Below are 23100 nucleotides of genomic sequence, written 5' to 3'. Positions count from 1 at the left end.
ATTCACTTCAGCCACCTTTATTTTTGTACAGGGGTACAATCACAGCCTTTTTCCATTCTACAGGCACAGTTTCACTCATCCATGCCTTCTTACATATCTCCAACAAGCACTTCATTCCACTCTCTCCACTACACTTAATCATCTCTGCATACACCTCCACAACCCCAGCTGCTTTCCCATTTTTCAGCCGCTTCACAGCACTCTTCACCTGTGTGAGTGTCACGTCTCCTGGCACTGCATTCCTTCTCTGCACACCCCCAAAACCAATCATGTTTACAGCCGCTCGGCTCTCTCTATTCCCATTCATCAGGCTTTCAAAATATTCTTTCCATCTGGTCCTGACTTCATCCCCATGGGTTAGTAATCTACCACCTACGTCCTTCACATCGTCACATTTCTTTCCGCTTTCACTTCTACATTTCCGCACCTCTTTCCAGAATAACTTCCTGTTCTCAGAGTAGTTCGCATTCATTTTTCTTCCTAGATCATCATTTACCTCCTTCTTTTTCCTCTTCACTAGTCTCTTTACATGCTTCTTGCTCTCAATATTTTCAGTTCTTATTTCAACCCACTTTAGCCACTTCTTCCTCTTTTCTTCCACCGCTCTCTTAACCTCCTCATCCCACCATGCCGTACCTTTCTTCTTTGTTGTTACTCTTGCCACACCACACACCACTTTAGCATTCCTGACTAAGCAATCGCTATATGCATTCCACAGGCTGTCCAGATCCATTTCATTCCAGTTCACTGATTCTAACTCCTCCTCTACTTTGGTCCTGTAATCATCTGCCATTTCTTTGATCCTCAGCTTCTCAACTTTCAGTCTTTCTCCCTGACTACTCCTCTCTCTCCTGGTCCACCTCACTCCTCTCAGCTTGATCTTGCATACCACAGTCATATGATCTGACAGACATCTACATCGTCCTCTCACGGCTCTCGTATCGCAACCATTCCCAGCATCGACCTTTCTACGAGCACGTAATCAATCAGGCTTCTTTCAACACGATCCCCGTTCCCTCTATATCATGTATATTTATGTGCATCTTTGTGTTTGAAATACGAGTTACAAATGCACATCCTCCTCTCCTGACACATATCCTTTAGTCTCTTCCCATTATCATTTTCTCCCGGTACCCCATTACAACCCATTATGTCATCCTCAGGACCAATGCTTACACTTTTTTTAGTGCATCAGAAACTCAGTTCCTACAATTTTTTGCTCGCCATAACCTTTCCCAAGAATATTCCATAATATTTAGCAACAAACACAGACCTTCATCATCTCTCAATATCCTTGAAGTTTCTTTCTCCAGGGACCTATGACGGAAAGATCATATTACCTGTCCCGCAAAATCCACTTCCAAGATTGGATGTGCTAAGCCGACTGTGTGTTTTGTTTACCCCTGCGCCGCTGTTAATATCGTGTTGGGGCTTTATTCCCTCCTGTGTGGAGAACGACTCCCATATTTGGGGGGGTTCCCCACATACAGCTTTTCTAAACACAGTGGAGCCAAAGGCTTTTCGCCTTATTAACTCTCCTCCTCTCATCGACTCTCTTCAACTTCTCTCTCATTTCGATGTGTTGCATTGGTATGTATCCCTATGTCGCTGGTCGTTGTTTTGTCTGAACTTCTGCCTGTATGCCTCCATCACGGCCAACGCGTAGGCACCTGTCTGGCAGCACATTCCCAGCCTTTCTCTGTCCGACACTATAATGCAAGAGTTAACTGTTACTCTTAGTCATTCATATATGCTACAGGTCAACTCTGGAACTGTCTTCCTCGGACTGGATTTTCCTCTGCTTATGATCCTGAGTTTGTCAAGAAGTCTGGAAGTGATTGGATATGTTATTTGGCTTTCATTTCTTTTGTTTTTCTCTTGGAAAGAAAAACTGAGCGAACTTTTTCCCTTTGATTCCTTCTTTCTCGCATAAAATAAAAATCACTCATTATGTGACATAATTTTTACCTTGTCTTTGAGTGAACCTTTAGAGGAGGATGTGTCAAGAGCACCAGGACACTGCATTCTCGCTTTACGATCTGGTCATCTGGAAGCTCCTTCCCTATATACATTATGGCAGACACACGCGTAGTACACATATATTGCCGATAGAGTCCATACATGTGGTGCACGTACCATACCCCTGGCGTGAGGGAATCATTCTGGTGCGTCCACGGCTTCGACTCATACACCGCCTGGCCGTTCACCCCCAGCCACCACCCAAGTTGTCTCAGCCGCTCCTCCATGATGGCGGGAATACGGCCGTCGTGTGTGGGACCAGCGTTGATCAGAATATTACCTGCAATAAATATCTGTATAAAAATGAACAAGCAATAGTCAGGTCCATATTACTCCTTTCGAGATTATGATGACTAAGGATGATATAGTGATGGATTATTTAGGTCGTGGACGGCAGTGCTTCATGCGAATTATTTGAATCCACGAGAGAGTAATACAGTGATGATAGAAATAGTACAACAACGACGAAGACAACAACAACAACAGTAATAACAATAGTAATCATCGTCATCATCATCATCATCATCATCATAATCATTAACAACAACAACAACAAGAAGACAATAACGACAACAGCGACGACGAAGACGACGACGAGCAGTAATAATAATAATAATAATAATAATAATAATAATAATAATGATCTTCCCAGCAGTTACCATAGTGATCATCAACATTCTGAACATCTATCCACCTAAGGATGAAGTGAAGCACAGAGAGAACTACAACAGAAAACGGGTCACAGAGAGAGAACTACCAACAGCATACCCAGTGAAATGGCCCACTCACTCATCCACTCACCATTCAAGCCCCTGGAATCCTCTACCTCACAGGCCCAGTCATCTGTGTGTTTTGTATATATAATATTTCTTAATACATAAGCTTCATATTACCTGCCGGACAGTGGCGGATCCAGGATTGTTTTTTTTTTTTTTTTTTTTTTGGGGGGGGGGAGGGGTCAAAGTAAAAAAAAAAAATTCCATATCTCAGGGCTGTCTTCTACGTGGCATTGCAGGCCCCGTAGCACCTTTAACTCAGTGATTAGTCCTGGACCTTTTACTCAGAGAATTTTTCTGCACCTTATCCCTCAGCATCGTCTTGTTTGCGAATGATGGGAAGTTTGTCGACATAAAAACAATGTAAACAGCACCGAGGAGACTGGTGTAATATGCAAAGTAAATCGCTTGGGAAAAGGTGATACGAAGCCCCCAGTGTGACACAGAATACGACTCTAAACTTGTGATCGACGTGTGGAAATTAGACGGGGGTTCCGTTCAAGGTTCATACTCCCTTAATGAAGCGGCCGAAACCCGGTGCTTCGTTTCATCCTGTCGGTCACATGTTTCGAGAGAGCGTGGACGCGCCCTTAGTCAGTTTTTTTTTTTTTTTTCCTTTATGCACGCAAGAAGGAACCAAAGGCCAGAAACCCGTAAATTTGGGAGGGTGTACTGTACAGGGAGACACAACAATATTCCCCAAGCTTGACGAATACACAGCGGGAAAATCAAACCATCTGAAACACGCACTAGTGGAGATACGGTTTGCAGTGTATTTCGCCAGTTGTACGTTTTCTTCAGAGGGAACTGGGAAGATAATGTTTCTTTGGCTGTACAGGTAACACTCGCCTACGTATTATTCCATGCATGTAAAGTAAATAAGTTTAATGGAACCTACGTGAAAGCATGGAAGGACTGGATAGTAAGTGTGAGGAGAGCACGAATTCACTTAGAAATGCGTACGTCCTCACAAATATTGACAAATCAGACTCTTAGTATGGTACCTGGTGGCGACAATGACAATAAATAAACTGTCAAACTGAGGAAAGATTATATACCAGAGATGACAACCATGGAGGATATAATGGACAACAAGACACAACAGCTAAAACAGTTTGCAGATCACGAGACAATAACACTATGGACGGGATAGATTTTAGGATGCATTCAGTAACCTAGCCTACCAACCACTAGCTTTTGGCCCCATGACAGGCAAGGGTTGATTTTGGTTCAGGAATTTATAGCGTTCACTGTACTATATGACTCTTACTTTTTACAAATATATAGGCTTGATTACACATACTAGCCAAGCCCATGTTGACTGTTATTGAGTTCATGTTGCCTGGCTGATGTGATCATTCGCAAAAGTGGTATAATGCAGCCCAGCCAACATTTTAATCATCAGGTATAGTCCTTTAATTAGCAGAATCCAACCTAAGTGTTCCGACCATGAGTTAAGCAGTTCATGAGATAGATAATCAGAGTTCAAGAGGTCCATGAACTGAAGTGAACAGTGTATTGAACGTTCCCGCATACACTAATGTCACGGATGAAGCCTTAACGTGGGAATAAAAAAATGCAGTGTTTTATTTGACTATTAAATTGATGGTACAAAGCAACACTACGTTTCACTCGCAGTTCAAAGACAACATTTAACATGGCTGCCGAATTACAACTATTCGAGGCACAGTGAACATCCAAACAACTCACTCATATATCATCCATAAATTGCATTGTATTCAACCATTCCCCTCACCAGTAATATAAAGGTGAATAATAGGTATGTTCTCTTGTACCTATTACAATGTTCGCTGTGTGTACATGTGTTGATGATTGAATTTGTACTGTAGGACTCTCTCTCTCTCTCTGTCTCTGTCTCTGTCTCTGTCCCTGTCTCTCTCTCTCTCTCTCTCTCTCTCTCTCTCTCTCTCTCTCTCTCTCTCTCTCTCTCTCTCTCTCTCTCTCTCTCGCTATGGTATTTGCAAACCGCTTTTACACTACAAACCAAAATATTGCCCACCTCCTTTTTTTTTTCGAGGGGGGGGGGCACTCTCTGCACCTCCTGCCCTACAAGTAACTACACCACTACTGCCAAGGAGCCATTCCGTCGACTATCAACTTTACATATGGCGCCAAACCCTTGCCAAATGTTTCCCTGTTCTCAATTCATCCATCCAACTCAATCCTCCTTCAGCTCCTTAACCTCATCAACTTTCTCTCTCTTTCTCAGTCAGTTTCCATGTCCACCCTCCTTTTTCTTCTTGGCCCGCCACTCCCCTTTTCTACTTTCAGACTTACTCACACACATCTTTTTCACCATTCTCTCTGCATCATTTCTTTCCACATGACCATATTATCTAAGCATACTTTATTCAGCCTTATTATCAACAGCCTTCCTCAGACCCCATCTTAAACCAATCACTCTGTCTCTTCTGCTGTCCACATGACGCACTCCACACACACTCACCATTGATCCCATTTCCATTTCTCGTATTTCTGTCTGTTTGCTTCCATGCCAGGTCAAAGTCTCACAGCCGTAAGTCAATGTGGGCACCAACACAACTTCACCCAGTCCTCTTGCAGCCGCCACACTCAGACCTCTGTTTAGCATCAAGATCTGTATCACACCAGACGCCCTCTTCCCCTAAGCCACTCTACTTTCCCTTTTCTTTCCACATTTGCCTCATCCAATTCATTTTTTTTTTTCTTAATTCGCCAACACGTCACACTGAGCGTCACTTATTCAACCATCAATTTGCTCTTATCTTCAATCATTCTCAAAACACGACACTCACAGACAACCACAAAACTCTGCACCAGTCTGTAAAACTCCTACTGACTGGTATACCCTTTTCACCTTATATTGGTCCAGATTTTCGTCTTTCTGTAGATTCCTTTATGTATATTCAGTGGCATAAAAACAAACTGCTACAGGTCTACATCCTTTCCCTAACGCTTCTTCCTGACTAGCTCTAAATTCTAGTGTTAATCCGTTAGTATGAGCCAGCATTCAAGATGGAGGGAAGACAATTTTAGGCCAAGTTAGAGCAAAAGGAGTCTAGTAAACAATATTGCATCATCTGCACACATCAGGTTTGAGATACTCCACCCTTCACCATACTCACCACACCCATCCCTCTGTTCATAACTCGAATTTTAGCCTCTCATAATCTCATCACTTCAGTACATACAGAACAGTCACGGGAACGTCACACACCCCTGTCTCACTCCAACACTGATAATGAACCATTCACTTAGATATCCACCTATTCTTAAACGTGCTTCACTACCGTCGTAAAAAGTGCATCATTCAGGTGTTTTCCATCCATACACTGCACTCATAAAAGCTTTCATAATTCGTCTCCAGTCATCCTCTACGACTCCTAAATCCGCACCTCTATCACTCACATTACCTTCCTTACCTTGCCTATAATTTCGTCCTTCCATGTACCTTTCCCACAACGCTCAGTAGAATTATACCACGTTAATTTTTGCACTCATTTCGATCACCTTTTCCTCGTACAAAGGCAGTGACCTCCATCTTTCACTCCACACGTACAGCACAACACAGCCCCACTCCTGCAAGCTTTCTGACATAGTTCCAACAACCACTTAAGCCCACTGTGACTCTCTCCACTACATTTAATCATCTCTGCACACAGCTCAACATCTTTCTTCCCACCACAGTATTATTCATTCCTGTTAGTGGCACGTTCCCAGACACTACATTCCTTCTCCACGAACCCCCAAGTCAATCATGTGTACTGCTGCTCTGCTTTTGCTGTTCCCATTCATTTGTCTTCGTATATGTTCTTCTCACAGTTTCATTTGTTAGCAGTCTGTGATTCTCTTTCAGCCACATTTTCTGTTTTTTCCACTCGTTCATTGCCTCACCTATTTCGAATGTGGTCGCCTATCGTCAGTGTAATTAACATTTACTTGTCTTCCTCGACCATTATGTAGCTCCTTTATTTTTGTCTTTATCAGTATCTTTGTTCCTTCAATCTCTCTCTCTCTCTCTCTCTCTCTCTCTCTCTCTCGCCAAACATCTTAATCCCGTAGAGGGTAGCCACAAATTGCCTTCATGTCACTCTGTCTCCCGTCATCAGTCTGCTCTCATTCCACTTCACACCAATCATATACCCCTCTACCCACCCCTCCACCTCATCCTCGGCGTCCTTCTCCTCTCCCGCTCCACTTCGCTCACAAACACTCTTCTAGTCACTCTCTCATTTTCCCTTCTCTTCACACGGTCAAGGCAATTTACATCTAACACTTTGCACAGCACTCCCTCACTCCACATGTTTCTTACTCTCAATATATTCCATCCTTCCTTTCATTAGAACCCCTATCCTGCACCTGCCCTAGGAACTTTCATTTTGTCCCCTTCCAATTCATCCTCACCCCTCCATATCCTACCAGGCAATACCCTTCTTACTAGCTGTTCTCGTAGCCACACCACACACGTCTTTAGCAATCATAACTATACACTCACCACAAGCACTCCACAAGCTTTCCAAATCCACTACTAACTTCAATTCATATTCTTCTTCTATTCTCTTGTTGTTCAGTTTCTCCGCCTTCAGTCCTTCAGTGTGGATTCTACTCTCTCGCTTTATATACAGCGTTACATTCCCCTCATATTTAACTTTGCCTACCACATTCATAGGGTCATTTCAGCCTTTGCATCAGCCTCTCACCGCCCTTGTATCTGCAACACACCCATGCATCTTTCCCTCTACAAGACCCCCATCAATCAAGCAACTCTCAATAGTCTGTCCCAATTTCCATCTGTCTCGTGTGTGTGTGTGTGTGTGTGTGTGTGTGTGTGTGTGTGTGTGTGTGTGTGTGTGTGTGTGTGTGTGTGTGTGTGTGAAAAATGAATTACTAAAGCACCACATAAACCATGTACAGTATTTTCCATTGTAATTCTGTCCTGTCATTTAAAACGACCCATTTACATCATATTCAAGGCCTTTGTTAATTACCCATCCACATCTCCCGCCAAAACCCCTCTATAACTCCTGGGTATCTGCCTTATCGTTCCATCTAGTTAATCCCTGAACCATCCATCTCTTCCTCATGCCTATCATCGTAAGGTGCGTTTACAATGACTAGTGCCATTTTTACCATCTTAAACTCTAACTTGACATCCATTCCTCTGCTTTCATTGTTCATCAGCTAAACAACTTTCCTTTTACTCTGCCCATGCGTGTTCAGCTCAAACGATACACATTTTAATTTTCATTTTTTAAACCTTCTCATTTATCTTCGTCACATGTGGCTTCATCACACCATTGTTTACATTCTTAAAGACATTGATTATATCCATTCTCTTTTATTATTTACATTTCTCATATTCCACACAGCTTTATAATCATTTCTATTCGTTCGGCGCACTTGGGAGACAAGACCCTGATTCCAAACTTTCCAGATCTTTGCTCCCTAATTTGTATCAGCCTGTCCCTCTTCGCCAGTTAAACTCACAGGGAATAAAGGGACAATATTATCTGCTCTCTACAACAGGGATTTGTTATAAGGTCACCACCCAGCGCGACTGAAGGTTTCCTGGAAGAGAGAATATCTTTTGTCTTGTCCTTCAGTGCAGAGTAACATAACAGAGGAGTATGTGTAATATAAGTCTTACAATGCCTACCTCCACAACTGATGGTAGAGGCCAGCTGTGCCAGGAGTTCGTGGATGGTGAGGTAGTCGGTGGCCGGGGCGTTGCGTCGAAACACCCATGCCTTTTTGTCCAACGTCATGCAGTTCTCCCACTTATGAGGCTGCAACACACCTGCAACACACACACACACACACACACACACACACACACACACACACACACACACACACACACACACACACACATCATTAGAAACAGTGGCTCAGTGGTTATCTTCTTCCCACCCCTGATCAGCACTACTCAAAATCTGGGTTCATATCTGCCCATGGTATAAACTGATTCCCACAACTGAGTTTTATTTCTAATGCCTATCATCGTTAAGCGTCAAGTACAATAGTTTACGTGAGATCTACTGCGGGAGTTGGTAGTGTCATCTCATAGACTAAAGCTGTCGGTTATGCAGGAATAAGTGCTTGGGGAATGACTGGGGAAAGAGGACGAATAGGGAGGATGAGATCAGTAGAACAGACGTATCAGAAGCAAGGAAGAAAGTCAAAGTGGAGAAAGCCCCAGGAATTGATGGAGAGTGTAGTGGAATGTTGTAATATGGGGAAGAGATGGGGACAAAATGGATATGGAAGATGTGTAGATTGGACTGGGAGGATGGTAAGGTCCTGGAGGATTGGAAGACAGGTATAATTTTTTCCTTGTACACAGGAAGATGGGGAAGGCAAGTGTGTGGCAGAGGAGTATTTCATCTTCTCTGTGTAATGGGAAAAATATATGGTAGGATGCTTATTAAGAGTGTTAGGGTAATAACAGGAATTTGTTAGAGAAGAATAACGGGGTTCTAGCAAGGGAAGAGGCTACGTGGATCAGATATTCGTTCTAAGATGTTTGGCGCAAAAGAATCTGTAGAAGGGAAGGAAGTTTTACGCTGCCTTCATGTATCTGGAAAAAGGACGTGACAGAGTGGATAGACTGGGAAGGTAGAAGGTATAAAAAATAAATGGAGTAAATGGAAAGTTATTGAATGCTGTGAAGAGTATGCATGAGGGCGCTAGGGCTGCAGTGCGTGTGGATAGTGAACTAAGTCATTTCTTTGATGTGAGCGTTGGATTGAAGTAGGAGTGTGTAATGTCTCTGTGCTTGTTCAGTTTGTACATGGATGGAGTTATAAAGAGATACTAGGTAGGGCAGTGGATTTGATATGTCTCTAATGAGTGAAGGTAGGGTGTGGAAACTTCCTGTACTGTAGTTTGCTGATGATATTGTATTGTTAAGTGAAGATGCATGTGAGCTGCAGGGTTTGGTGAATGAGTGTGGAGGTGTATGTAGAAAACGTTGTCTAAAAGTGAATGTAAATAAGAGTAAAATGAAGGTCTTTGAGAGAAATGAGTCATGGCATACACAGTGAGGCTGGATGATGAGGCAGTGGAGAATGGGAGTACAGTCAAGTACTTAAGGATTGGTAGTGTGATGAGTAAGGATGGAAGTTTAGGTGATGAAGTGTTTGGATGGGTACAGAAGGATACAAAGGTTGCTAGTTTACTGAAAGCAGTGATAAGGAATTAAGAAGTGAGCATGGAAGTAAAAAATTCGCTGCATGACAGTATTATGATCCTCACTCAAACGTACGGAAGTGAAGTTTGGCCCCTGTTGGAAGGACACAAGTCAAGAATGAGAACAGTGGAAATGAGTTATCTGAGAGGAGCATGTGGAGTTAAATGGAGAGACAGATAAACAAATGAGGAAGTAAAGGAGCTTTTTGCTGGTGATGTGGATGTGACGGAAAGTGTTTAGAGAAATACGCTGAGATGGTTTGGCATTTGGAGAGGATAGAGAATGGTTTGCTGACTAGATAAGTGTGTTTAAGTGACGTGAAAGAGGAGAGGGTGAGGGGGAGACCAAAGATGACATGAAAGGATGCAGAGGAGAAATACGTGAGAGTGGGGGAGGGATGAGTTGGAGGGAGAGCAGCCAAACTGCAGAGGACAAGGAAACATGGAGGTAACTTGTGTGTGGCCACCCCTTACAGGATTAAAGTGTCTGGAAACAGATACATAGATAAACCCTAACACATACAGATGCAACCAATACAACACTTCCGCTTGCACTACAGTACAGACTTTCCTTCCTGGTATGTACAGTTAGTCAAAAAAGTATCACATCCCCTTGGTTCGATGGATCTGGAAATGAGTGAATGTTGCAGACACATATTCTATTAACCTAGTACAGTACCTCAAAAAGTACAACACCCAATATGTGAAGTTTTATGAGTTCTAAAGTCTTAATACTTACCAAGAAAAATAGCTACACTTACAATTGCAACTTGCCCCAGATACCACAATGCCACGTCCATGTTTCAGAATGATGCGTGCGGTTAAGGGGCCGATACTTTTTTGGGCGACTGTACCTGGCCACCATAAGGCAGTATGAATTCTGGCTATCACTCTCCCTCTTAAGACAAGGTCTGGTCCCGCAGTAAACATGATATGGATTGATGCAAATACACAAGCAAAGGATGGATTCGTCAGCCTATGAGTGGGCAGGGCTAGCCACTAGACGTACAGTTATGTAGTCATTGCTGAACACGAGGAAGTGAACTAGTAATAGAACAGAACCCTGAGGAACACAAGCAATAGATTTAGAAGAAGAGTGACCATCTACAACAGTTATGAGATGACTAGAAGTGACACATAACTCGTAAGCACAGACTCACGAACAGACAGCTTCGGGGTGTAGTCTGAAAATTAAACAGTTGTGACAGCCACTCTTGAGGGCCTTCGAAATGACGAGAGCAATAGTAAAGGTCTAACTGACATTCTGAAAATTTGGTGATCAAGAATCTGAAAGGAATGTAAGATCTCCACTGAAGCGTCTCGGGAGGAACTAATACTGATTGTCATTAAAAAAAAAAAAAAAAAAAAAAAAAAAAAGATATGAGAGGAAATGTGTTAAAACTCAAGAGACTAATTCATTTGGGAGATAGGGGATCGGGACCGGTCACCCTTGTTGAGGACTGATTGAATGTAAGGAAGCTTCCAGCCTGAGAGAAACAAAACCATTTGACAGATAAGTCGAAAGACATTACCTTGGCAGAGAGTCAGCATACAAGTCCATTTTTTAAGAACAGTAAGAACCCGACCAGAACCACCCATTAACAACAATAATATAATCGTTTGAGCAGGTGAAGAATGGTGTCCAATGATTTAGAATTGGTCAACACGTATAACCTTCCATTCTCACTTGGAGTACAGCGATCTTAACAGGTGTGACCAGTGACACTACACCCACCCTGCCATTGTCCAACACCTGTCATTCCCACCTGGATTATAGTACCCCCATCTTTCACTAACCTCCTATAATGGACTCTCATCAGTTTCTCACCCAGATTATAGAGGTCCATACAGGTGTACCGGCGTGTTATGCCAGCTCCCAACTACCACTGACCATCACCTATCGTTTGCTCCTTAACTATATGCTTTGGTTGCCTATTACTGATCACACGTACTACTGACCAGCAGCTATCATTCTCATCAGTATTACAGTGGTTGTACAGATGCAGAAGGGCCTATGACTACCTTTTATTCACCCAGATATCATTCTCACCTGGATTATAGCGATCCTTACAGGTGTAGAAGGACCCATGATGACAGCTTGTGCCAAGGCCCCACCTGTCATTGACCACCACTGTGTCCTTGACGGGGGACTCGTTGAACAGCCACGCCAGGAACACGGTGGAGTTCCAGTACCAATCTTGTGCCTTGCCATCCCCGTCAGACCACACCACCTCGGGACGGTACGTGTTTACCTGTGTCACACATTATATTACTACACCCACAAGTACAGTACTGGAAACACAGAGGATATTATATACGTAACGTGTGCACACGCGCGCGCGCACATGTGTGTGTGTGTGTGTGTGTGTGTGTGTGTGTGTGTGTGTGTGTGTGTGTGTGTGTGTGTGTGTGTGTGTGTGTTTTCGTCCGCTTTTAACCAACCTTAGTGGAAATGTTGTGGGTCAGCCAAAAGAAAAACGCATAGCTTTTTTAAAAACAATGAAGATAAAGATGGCATAGCAAGGTCAACCTAAACAGTTCCGATTCAGTTTAAAAAACAAACTTGATGGAAAAGCTGAAGGTAAGGCAATAAATACAGCGACTCAGTATTGAGATCAGTCGGTCAAGTCATGGTCAAGGAGCAACGTCGTGTGTGAACCAAGTGTACCTGTGTGAACAAAACAGTAGGTTGTACAAGTCTTGATTGTTGGGGGTCGGCCAATGGGATTTTATTTATTTATTTATTTATTTATTTTGGTTCAAGGCCAAGCTTATGGGCGGAGTCAAAAAAAAAAAAATGAATTAGACCAAACTTAGTAGCAGTGTTCAGGAGTAGGCACTAATAACCAAGCCAATTTTTTTATTAGGACCAAACTTAGAGGAAGGGCTAAGGGTCAGTCAGTGGGTATTGAGAGGAATAGTTCAAAGGTTGGGGTCACATGACATGGTTTTCAATCTTACTTTGATCAAACCTGGTGGAAGGGTTTGGGGTAAGGCAAGGATGGAGAGATTCTGCACTGAGAAACTCACTCGGAGGGCAGCGTCACAGGGAACTGCCAGATATCTAATATTCCATAGCACTAGCCGTGTGTGTGTGTGTGTGTGTGTGTGTGTGTGTGTGTGTGTGTGTGTGTGTGTGTGTGTGTGTTTTGGGCAGCCGAAACTACACATTCAAATTGCACCAAAATTGGTACAAAAATCGCAAAAATTTCGCTGATGTGAAAAAACTTGGTCCCATCACGATTGAAAAACTTTTACTGTATTTAATGAGCGATCACATTTTGTCCAAAAAACGCCGCTCCCGAAGCCCGGCATAGGATCTCTGTAGAATTGTTTGTCCACAGCTATAACTAAAATATATTATAGCAGCGCGAGAGCCCTCCGCAGGAACAAGTGCGAGGGACCCGCAGGGCCCACGAGCACTTGTTCATTTCTATTAACTTAGCTGAGTCGATTGAAACCAGACGTGGTGGATGGACGCACAGTTAGACAGGAAGACAGGTTAGTCGATTTCAGAACAACAGGTCAAGGACTGTGTCAGATGCTCGGCAGCTGGACTGACTGTACGGCCCAGGTATTGCATTCCCTGGTTGGTGTTCCGTTTTGTTAATAATAATAATAATAATAACAATAATAATAATAATAATAATAATAATAAAACATTTTTACTACTACTACTACTACTACTACTACAACAATTACAACAACAACAACAACTACTACTACTACTACTATTACTGCTACTGCCACTACTACTCCTACTACTACTACTCCTACTACTGCTACTACTACTAGACTACTACTACTACTACTACTACTTATTATTATTATTATTATTATTATTATTATTATTATTAGTTTCCTTCACTCTTTCCTTTTCCTGCTGCCTATGGGTGACTCTATACTGAGCGGCAAACAAAATGGCTCCCTGCACACCAGGAAACCATTTACTACGCTGGGTGGTAACCATATAACGAAATTTTGACGTCTGGTGGTTTAGTGGGTAATTAAGGTGCTCCGATCGGATTGAGCTGGTGCAGGTTTGTATCCAAGGGATGGTTGGGGTTTATTGCTCATGTAATGCCACTCGGGGATGAGTGAGGCTGGTCACTTTTATCTTAGTGCGCGTCCACGCGTGTACTCAAACATGTCTTGACAACATGTATGCAACAGTGTTTGGACAGATGTAAGTAAACATGTTACAGTGCAGCAGCAAACCTGCTGGCAACAGAGGTGATGGGATAAGTGTGTCCATACCAGGCAGCTGAGACTTCATCATGATGTTGCCAACATGGTCTGGACGCTGCTGTTCTCAGCAAGTTTGCAACTTGCCCGTTATTGTGTTGCTTACATGTTGCTAGCACTTGTTCTAACACACGTGTGGACGCGCCCTTAAATGTCAGGACCAACTTGCCTAGCCCCGGGCTCCTACGCTCCTCATGGGGCTACATAGGCTTGGATGATGGATGGATGGATAATTATTATTATTGTTGTTGTTGTTGTTGTTATGGAGGGATGGAGATGGAGGGATGGATTGGAGAGAGACTATAATTATATGCGCATGGCAGTAAATGAATATTTTTGCATTTTTGAACTAACATGTATAGTTTATCGGAAAAAAAAATCCTTTAAAAGGCATATTTTGGAATAATATCAAATCATCGTTAAAAAAAAAAAAATCTTACAAACAACTATAAAATTCAGCAGTAGTGTAAGTAATGGGAACCAAAATTAAATAAGCTTCCTTATTATGGATTAAATTTAGGCTGCAGTTAGCTAGGCTGTGACTGGCTGATTAGTGGAGAGGAACCGTAAGAGACCAGTTCGTGTTGTTGGCCGGGAGATATGACGGTATGTGATGCATCGACCTCAGCTGTACCCCCTTCGATTCGCAAGAGAGACAGACAGACAGACAGACAGAGAGACAGACAGACACAGACAGAATTTGACTTTCAACAGAGAGGCTGACATCTATGAAAATTTTGAGTTACAAAAGAGAGTGTTTGTGTCTGTTTATCAAATGAGTTATAGTAAAAAAGTATCTGACAAACTTCTTCCCAGTCATTTTTACTGTTGCTGCTTCAAGACGATTTTATACAGATTAAGAGTGCATCCCAGTAGTGAAGGAGTTAATGAAGGCTGCATCTAACCCCCCCTAGTTCGGAAACCCCCCCCCAGCCAAAAAAAATTGTCTACAGAGAGCAAGAGTATACTTAACAAGGCTTCATTTTAGATATCATAATTTTCATTCTGACTTTATAGTCCACGTAAATGCTTTTGTATTTTGTGGAGAGGATTGAGAATGAGAGACTGACTAGGAGAGTGTCTGCGAGTGAGGTGGAGGGGAGAGGAGGAGAGGGAGACCAAGGATGAGATGGATGGATGGTGTGAAGAGATATATGAGATAGGGAGGGTGTAAATTGGAGGGCGGGCAGCCATACTGGGCGAGGTGGAAGAGATTTGTCCGTGGCCACTCCTTATGGGATTAAGGGATCTGGCAATAGATAAACAGATAGATAGATACGTAGATACTGTGGATAGACAGGTATAAAATATTAGATTAAAAACTATCCAGAGACAATGAAAGAGAAAGAAAGTAGGAGAACTATCAACATGCCCAGTAAACAGGATCAAAAAGCAGTTCACATTATCCAAATGCCCAGAATCTTGGCGCCACCTCTCAGAACTATCTGGCATAATCTTTTTGTACTTTGAGGTGTGCATCACGTAGTGAGCTAGATACTCCCTCTGTCCACTATGAAATTACGAAAAAAAAAAAAAAAAAAAAGGAGGGATGCAGAACCCTTGTCATGAGCTCCTAACACATTTTATTCAGCTACTCAGTTCCTATCGGCTATAAAATTGAGAAAAGAGTTGGCACAAAATCTTGACTGTATGCTCCGTCAGGCGGGTCAGTCCTCTGTCCGTTCCGTAGCCACATCGACTTTCACACCTCGCTTTCTCACATACACGTTTAACATAGCCATTCACCATCTTCTTGCCCTACCGTGCCTCCTCTCGCCTTCAAATTCATTCGTGTATATATATATACATATATATATATATATATATATATATATATATATATATATATATATATATATATATATATATATATCTTCTTCACTATCCTATCTACATCCTTTTTTTCACTACGAATATACCGTCAATGCACTCTTCTACTTTATCTGAGCGGTCTTCCCTTGTCCACATCTCTTTCTCTCTCTCTCTCTCTCTCTCTCTCTCTCTCTCTCTCTCTCTCTCTCTCATGCTATACCAGGACCGAGATGCACGAACGCACTTACAATCAATTCCCTGTGGCAACTCGGGTTTTGATATCTTGTTCTAACGAACTTCACAAATAAATCTTAGTGGCGAGACGAAAACAGCGGCAGGTTATAAATTCTTTCTGCAGGAAGGACACTGTAAACTAGATCCAGAACCTCCCATGTCTCTAGTTCTTCCTGTAAAACTAAATCCATGTTACGACAGCAAATTGAGAGTATGTTTGAAAATCCCGCCTCTGATTCAAAGTTCCATATTTAAATCTGTTCTCTAAAACGCCTCTGTCCAGTAATCCTGAAACCTTCATACTCAAAGCCTGGATTGCATTAAGGCCTACATATGCTCATTTTAATCTTACTTGGCCTAAAACTATCACCCCATCATGAATTCTGAGTTTTGGCAATAGATTAACGCTAGAAACTTATGCTAGTCATGAAGAAGTGCGATGTAAAGGATTTTTAGCGGTAGTACTGTCTTATTTTGCCTCTGAGCTACACGGAATAAGCTTCAAATGGACGAAACTCTGGGCCAAGTTAAGGTGAAAAGAGTATGGTCATATTTCTTCCCAGCAGCACTCAAGTTCCTATGACTCATTCTCGAGTAAATAACATTGCCTTGCCGTAAGTAGAATAAACCACTAGAGCTGTGCCGACAGGGAGAGGGTTAAGGGTGACAATAATAACAGTACCAAACTCCCAGCTGAATCAACTTGTCTGGTATACAAGAATTGTCTCCACCATGAGAAGGTTCAAAGTCAGTACACCTAACCTACCAGCTCATACAACTCCGGCATGGTTTTCCTGGTCACGAAATCGTTTGTGTGGAAGTTGTTGTCTTTATCCTGGAGGAAGAAGGGGTTGAACCATTCGTACAGGGAGTGGTACAGCCCGAAGTGGATGTGTGGAGCCTGGGACCTGACAGCAGCAGCGAGATCACCTGAAACAGAAGACAATAAAGGAAGTGTTTTTACTCTTCACCTGAAACAGAAGAAAATAAGAAAGTGTTTTTACTCTTCACTTGAAACAGAAGACAATAAGGAAGTGTTTTTACTCTTTTACATGCGTGGAGCTTGGTACTGAACAGCAGCAGTAAGATCACCTCCAACAGAAGACAATAAGAAACCATAAGAGTAAATAAAAGAGAGTGTCTGGGAATGGGACAGGGAATGGGATAGAGATTGGGAATGGATAGGGAAAGCCAAAACACACAAAACAGAACACCATAATACAGTGCTTACTCTTCGATATACGCAATCTAGCAAAGGACAGTAACCGCGAGATCACCTGAAACAGAACCTCATAAGGAAGTGTTTTTACTCTTTTACATTTGTCTTACTTGTTTACGTAAGAGAGTCTAGCGAAAGATAGCAGATGTTGAAGATCACTGGTGTTCACTGTTTTAGATATAGTGAGTCTGGCAATAGTTAGCAGTCGCCAATATCACCTGAAGCAAGAGATCATAGTCAGTGTTTGCTCCCTAGGTCATCTTTTTCATTATACTCTTGGCATTAAGTGATTTGATTCAGGTTATGAGTGTTACAGCCTGACGCAGATGTGTGGAGCTTGGAAATGGAGAGCAATGGCAAGATTACCTGAAATAGAGGACCATTATAAAGTTGTTACTCTTATTTAGATGTGGTGAGTCTGGGGATGAGTGGTAAAATCCAAGTCACCTGAATCAGACGAAAGTAAATGTCTCATCTGTCCTACAAGGATAGATTAATGTGTGATGTGTCTGTGGTGGACGAGTTATGGAGAGAGAGAGAGAGAGAGAGAGAGAGAGAGAGCATTCACCCACAACATCCCTCATCAGCCCGAATCCACACGATTCCCTAAAGGAGTCCTGTAGGGTCTAGTGCAGCGATTCACAGCTTATTTTGGTCCGCACCCTCCCTTAGATAGAGCGACTTGGAGGCGTTTTGTCTGCGGCCACCCTTTGCTGGATTAGGGCGTCGGGCTATAGAGAGATAGACCCTCTCTTAGCCCTGATCCTCATATCCACGCCCCCTTCCCTTCTCTCCCTGCCATTATTGGACTCTAAAATGTTATTCCTGAGTTGTTATCATTGTTCCCCCAGATTCAGGTGAACGTTAACCCAGGTGAATACACACTGAACCAGCCCCGCTCCTGCAGTTCACTACCCCTCTTTATGGGAGATATCGGGAAGGGGAAGTTGAGAGGAGTTTGTATTTTAATTTGGGCACGGCCTATTAATCAATATAAAACTATTTTTGGCCTTTAGTTTTCCCTCAAAATGACCAGGTTAGAAAAGGAGAAGAAAAATACAGGAGGGTGACCAGGCGACAGGCAGAAAATAAAATAAAATCCTATTTCACGGGTACAAAGAAAAATGTGCTTTGAAAGATGGGGAAGAGTGAGAATACGAATATTGAAAATTAATCATTGGTTCTTCGTCACACACACACACACACACACACACACACACACACACACACACACACACACACACACACACACACTTGTTCATATCTCTATTTTTCCTCTAAGTCCTCCCACCCCCTTTGGAAACTGCTCACGCCCCCCAGGGGGGCCCGCCCCCTAAGTTGAGAATTATTTGGTCTTGAGGGCTAAAAGATATCGTCTTTATGGTGTTAACTGGTGAGCACTACACAAAACGCCCCAAATGCATTCAGGGTTGGGGATCACTGTGTATGAAGGGATATTTTCAATTTTATCCTTTTCTTGATAATGCCAGACGATTCTGTTGATCGTAGGAGAGACCATCACTTTACAATAAGGTATGGTGTGGTGTGTCTTAGAAGGATTTTCAATGAAGGTTATATCCAATTAAGATTCAACCATACTAGGCTGAAGCAATATCGTCACTATTAACCCTCTCATGATCCTGACAAATCCAGCTTTCCAATCCATCTGGAAAGGAGGAAGGAGGGAGCCCGTGAGGGGGAGGGACGAAAGAGAGAAGGGAGGAAGTAAGAATGGGGAAAAGGGGAAAAGCCGTGTACTCACCCACAAGGTCTCTCTTCGGCCCAACATCCATAGCGTTCCAGCCCCATGATCCTTTAGAAGGCCAGAGAGTAAACCCTTCGTGGTGTTTACTGGTCAGCACAACATAACGCGCACCAGACGCATCCAGAATCCGGGCCCACTCCTCAGGATTATAGAACTCAGCGGTGAAATCCCGGGCGAAGTCTTGGTACGTGAAATCAGGCCGATAGTTGTTCTTCATGAAATTCACGTACGCCTGGTTCTTATCATCTGTGAAATGGTAGGATAAAATTACAACTGACTTCTTAGGACTGGATTTTAGATCGTACATCCGTGGAGGTATGACTAAGGTGTTTTTGGACATTGTGAAAAATTAACGTACACTAAAAGGATTGACTTACCTCTGACAGCTTAAGTTTAGATGCTGACTAATGTTATGTACTGTAGTCTGATGAAGAAGTGTCTGTAGAGGTTTAAGTATTCTCTCTCTCTCTCTCTCTCTCTCTCTCTCTCTCTCTCTCTCTCTGTATGTGTGTGTGTGTGTTTGAATAAGGTTCCAAAACTCTCATTTCCCTCACTCTTTACCGTACACAAAACCATAAACTCGTCACCTCGCCAGAACTTCCAGAACCACGCTGAGCCGAAGGACGGGACAGAGAACACGCCCCAGTGGAGGAAGATGCCGACTTTTGCCTCGTCATACCAGCTGGGCAGAGGGCGGGAATCCAGTGACCCCCAGTTCGGTTGATACTCGGCTCTCACAACACACACTGAGGATGAAATAAAAGGCTGTAATGTGTATTAGGAGGAACTTGGTATTCACTTTATACATTAGTCCTTATCATTCTGGGTTATGTGCCATTTTAAGAGAAGCTTTGGAGCTCTACTCTGAGTCAGTGAAAATGCATCATTAGTTTACCTGTGGTTTATTGTATGTAAAGTTCGACATATCTTAATGTAGTTCACATTATGAGTCCATCAATATCTCCTACAAGTTTACGACAGAATGAGAGCAAGAAATTCATTACATAAACAGTCATCAGTGAATTTGTGACGACCCCTGGACAGACAATTCCACACATGTGTCAGTCAGTACGGGGAGTAACCACCATTTGCAGCCATGCAAGATGTAATCCTGTGCCTCATACTGGACACTAGATCAAGTAGTGTGTACTGTGGAAGCCCCTCCCACTCTTCTTGCATTGCCTGGATCAGATGTCGTCTGTTTTGTGGTTTGGAGTCTCACGACGAAAGGCGCCTCTTAAGATAATCCCACATATGTTCAGGTGGTTCGGGTGAGAAGGCAGGCCATGGCAATGTGCTGACATTCTCAGCCTGTAGAAACTCCCAGCATGTGGACGAGCGTTATCTTGTTGCAACGTTGTTACACCTGGATGGTAGCGTAGAAACGGGATCGCATAGGGCCTAAGAATATTATCAACGTATCTTCGAGCCGTCAAGTTGCCTTCAATGATCACTAGAGGTGTTTTGTAGTCGGCTGCAATGCCTGCCCATGCCATGATGCCGGGTCCATCCCAACGATTACCTTGTCTCACACAACAGTTGGCATAACGTTCATTACGTCGTCTCCAAACACGCAGATGTCCGTCAGAGTGATCCAAACAGAAGCGACATTCATCAGTGAAGAGAACAGCTTTCCACTGTCTTCTGGTCCAGCATTCATGTTGGCTAATCCACTGTAGTCAGTCCCGACGACGGGTGAGTGAGAGATCCAAACCCTTACGTGTCTAAGTGTGATTAGGCCAAACGACTGCAGTCGCTGCTATACGGTGGACTTGCTCTTCCGATGATTATGTCGACCAGAAGTCTCACATGCCGTTTGTGCTGCCGACCGGAATCTGTCCCGGAGATGCAGCATCTGGATGGGGTCATCTTGATCTCCTGTTGTGACATGTACTTTTCCAGGAAGCTGTCGGTCGTCAACTGAGTTTATTTCATGATGCCTCTGGATGAGCCTGACAATCACTGAATGATGACACTCCATTCTACGGGCTGCCTCACGTTGCATCATGCCACCCTCCTGCATCCCTAAGGCATGATGACGTTCAAGGCATGACGAACGTTGCATGGGGGCAGTTTTTCAAAAACTGGCAGACCGTTTTCCACTTACACACACCCTAACCTTCGTCCTAGACGTAAAACAACCACGTGTTCCATTTCCACCAGTAAGCAGCGAGTGGAATGGGTTGAGTAGATTAATCTTGTCTCTGAGACGCTGCTTCGTGAACAAAGGGCGAGGCGGTAGCTTAGTCGGTAGAGAGGTGGCATGTAGTCCTACCGGACCCAGGTTCAAATCCCCGCCGGGGCAGGGAACAGTTTAAGGATTTGAATTTAATAAAAGCAGACTTTACTGATCTACCAGAAGATCCGCCGACATGTCGTAAAAATACCCCCGCTAATACCAATACACCAGTCCTGTATGAGACAGCCCTAGCATGTATTCAATATGGACGGTGGGCGTTAGCCCTGAAGTGGTGACATGTAGAAGTGTATGGTATGTAGGAGGACTGCTGCGTCTTGGGAGCAGGCTGTGAAGCCTATGCCCAGCGTCGGACACATAAAAAAAAAAAAAAAGCTAATCTTTTTGTTCAGATGGGTACTGTATGAGTACATGATCATAGCAAATCAGATCAGTGTTGGAAACAAGCAGCGGCACACGAGTTTATTGCAACTGAATTAGGTGGTGCGTTCTCATTGACTCGCAGTATAAGCTTCACTGCTGTGAGCTGGTAGGCTAAGGGGGTGACTCTATTTATTAACCCTGCACAGTCCTTTCTTTGGAAATTTTAGTCAGTAATGTGTTACAAGCTCACTCACTCATTACTTTCACGAATATAAGGTTTTAGGTGAAGGCCGGTGCTACATGTATCACTCATGCATTGCCTAATCTCTTGAATAGCATTTTATGCAGTATGGTTTAATGTGTCCGGATTTCACGGTGTCGCAAAATGTTGAAATTGTAGCTCAGAGTTATAGCCGTCCACTTTTGAAAGTAGGAGGAAGAACGTTAGAAACCAAAGCTACATCAGCGGCATACAAGTAACCCGGAACAAATCCATTGAATAAATGATAGATAGTGGTGGTCCCAAAGCACTGCCTTGGGGTATGTCTGAGTGAACGTTGAAGGACCTGCTGTAACAATCATCTACAAAAACACGATATTTTCGACCTCTCACAAAATGACATAATTGAGTATACCGGAATTCTTACACCTATAGCAGAGGGGATGTGTAGTAATCCATCATGATTTACAGAATCAAAGGCTACAGAAAAGCCCAGCTGAACTACTTTGCCTTGGCCTCCCATCCTTGAGCCGGTGCAGTCTGGAGGCCATGAGAGGGCACAAGAAACACACAGTGGTATTGACGCCATTAAGGCAGACTGAGTGGATGGCAGTATATCAGCTTGTTGTATAGTCGGTTTGTTTTCATTTAAGGGAACTGGTCCGTTTTCACAAGTTAAATACTGGATCCGTATTCTCCTCGGTTATGGAAGCTTCGAAACGCCTCTCCCTTACATATTTATTTTTGGATATGGCTGGTTAATATCCTTTTCTAAGTTTCTTCTAGAGTATGGCGATATTGGAAGGATTTCTATAACACAAAGGACAGTAAGGTGTAATAAGCAAAATTAATCACTTACAAAAACGTGTTAGGAGAATAAGAGCTACGCCGTGGTTACGTGAAATTTCTATTTCTATTGCCAGACGCCTCAATCCCGTTTGGGGTGGCCACAAACAAATCGCCTCCAAGTCGCCCTGTCCCCCGCCATTTCACTGCCCTGCTCCCAACTCACCCCCCCCTTTCTCATATACCTCTCCACCCCATCCCTCCATCTCATCCTCG

The 23100-nt window shown here is 43.2% G+C and overlaps 1 protein-coding gene across 1 annotated transcript in view; it reads right to left on the bottom strand.

The window, feature by feature from the left end:
- LOC145393382 (alpha-L-fucosidase-like) overlaps positions 1-22867 on the bottom strand; it is a gene marked incomplete at its 5' end in the record, with an annotated part of 30679 nt that extends 7812 nt beyond the window's left edge. Inside the window, 7 exons of the mRNA XM_080267479.1 lie at positions 2137-2299; positions 8452-8592; positions 12034-12235; positions 17041-17204; positions 19256-19490; positions 19832-20001; positions 22849-22867. Of these exons, the coding sequence (XP_080123605.1) occupies positions 2137-2299; positions 8452-8592; positions 12034-12235; positions 17041-17204; positions 19256-19490; positions 19832-20001; positions 22849-22867 (1094 nt within the window). The remainder of the gene's footprint in view (positions 1-2136; positions 2300-8451; positions 8593-12033; positions 12236-17040; positions 17205-19255; positions 19491-19831; positions 20002-22848) is intronic.
- Between the last annotated feature and the right edge of the window lie 233 nt (positions 22868-23100).

Source organism: Coenobita brevimanus, chromosome 24, assembly GCF_032717465.1.
Source record: "Coenobita brevimanus isolate Jiangsu-jjx chromosome 24, ASM3271746v2, whole genome shotgun sequence".
NCBI lineage: Eukaryota > Metazoa > Arthropoda > Malacostraca > Decapoda > Coenobitidae > Coenobita > Coenobita brevimanus.
The sequence above is the reverse complement of the archived record's forward strand: the minus strand, read 5'-3'. Positions and strand labels throughout refer to the sequence as shown.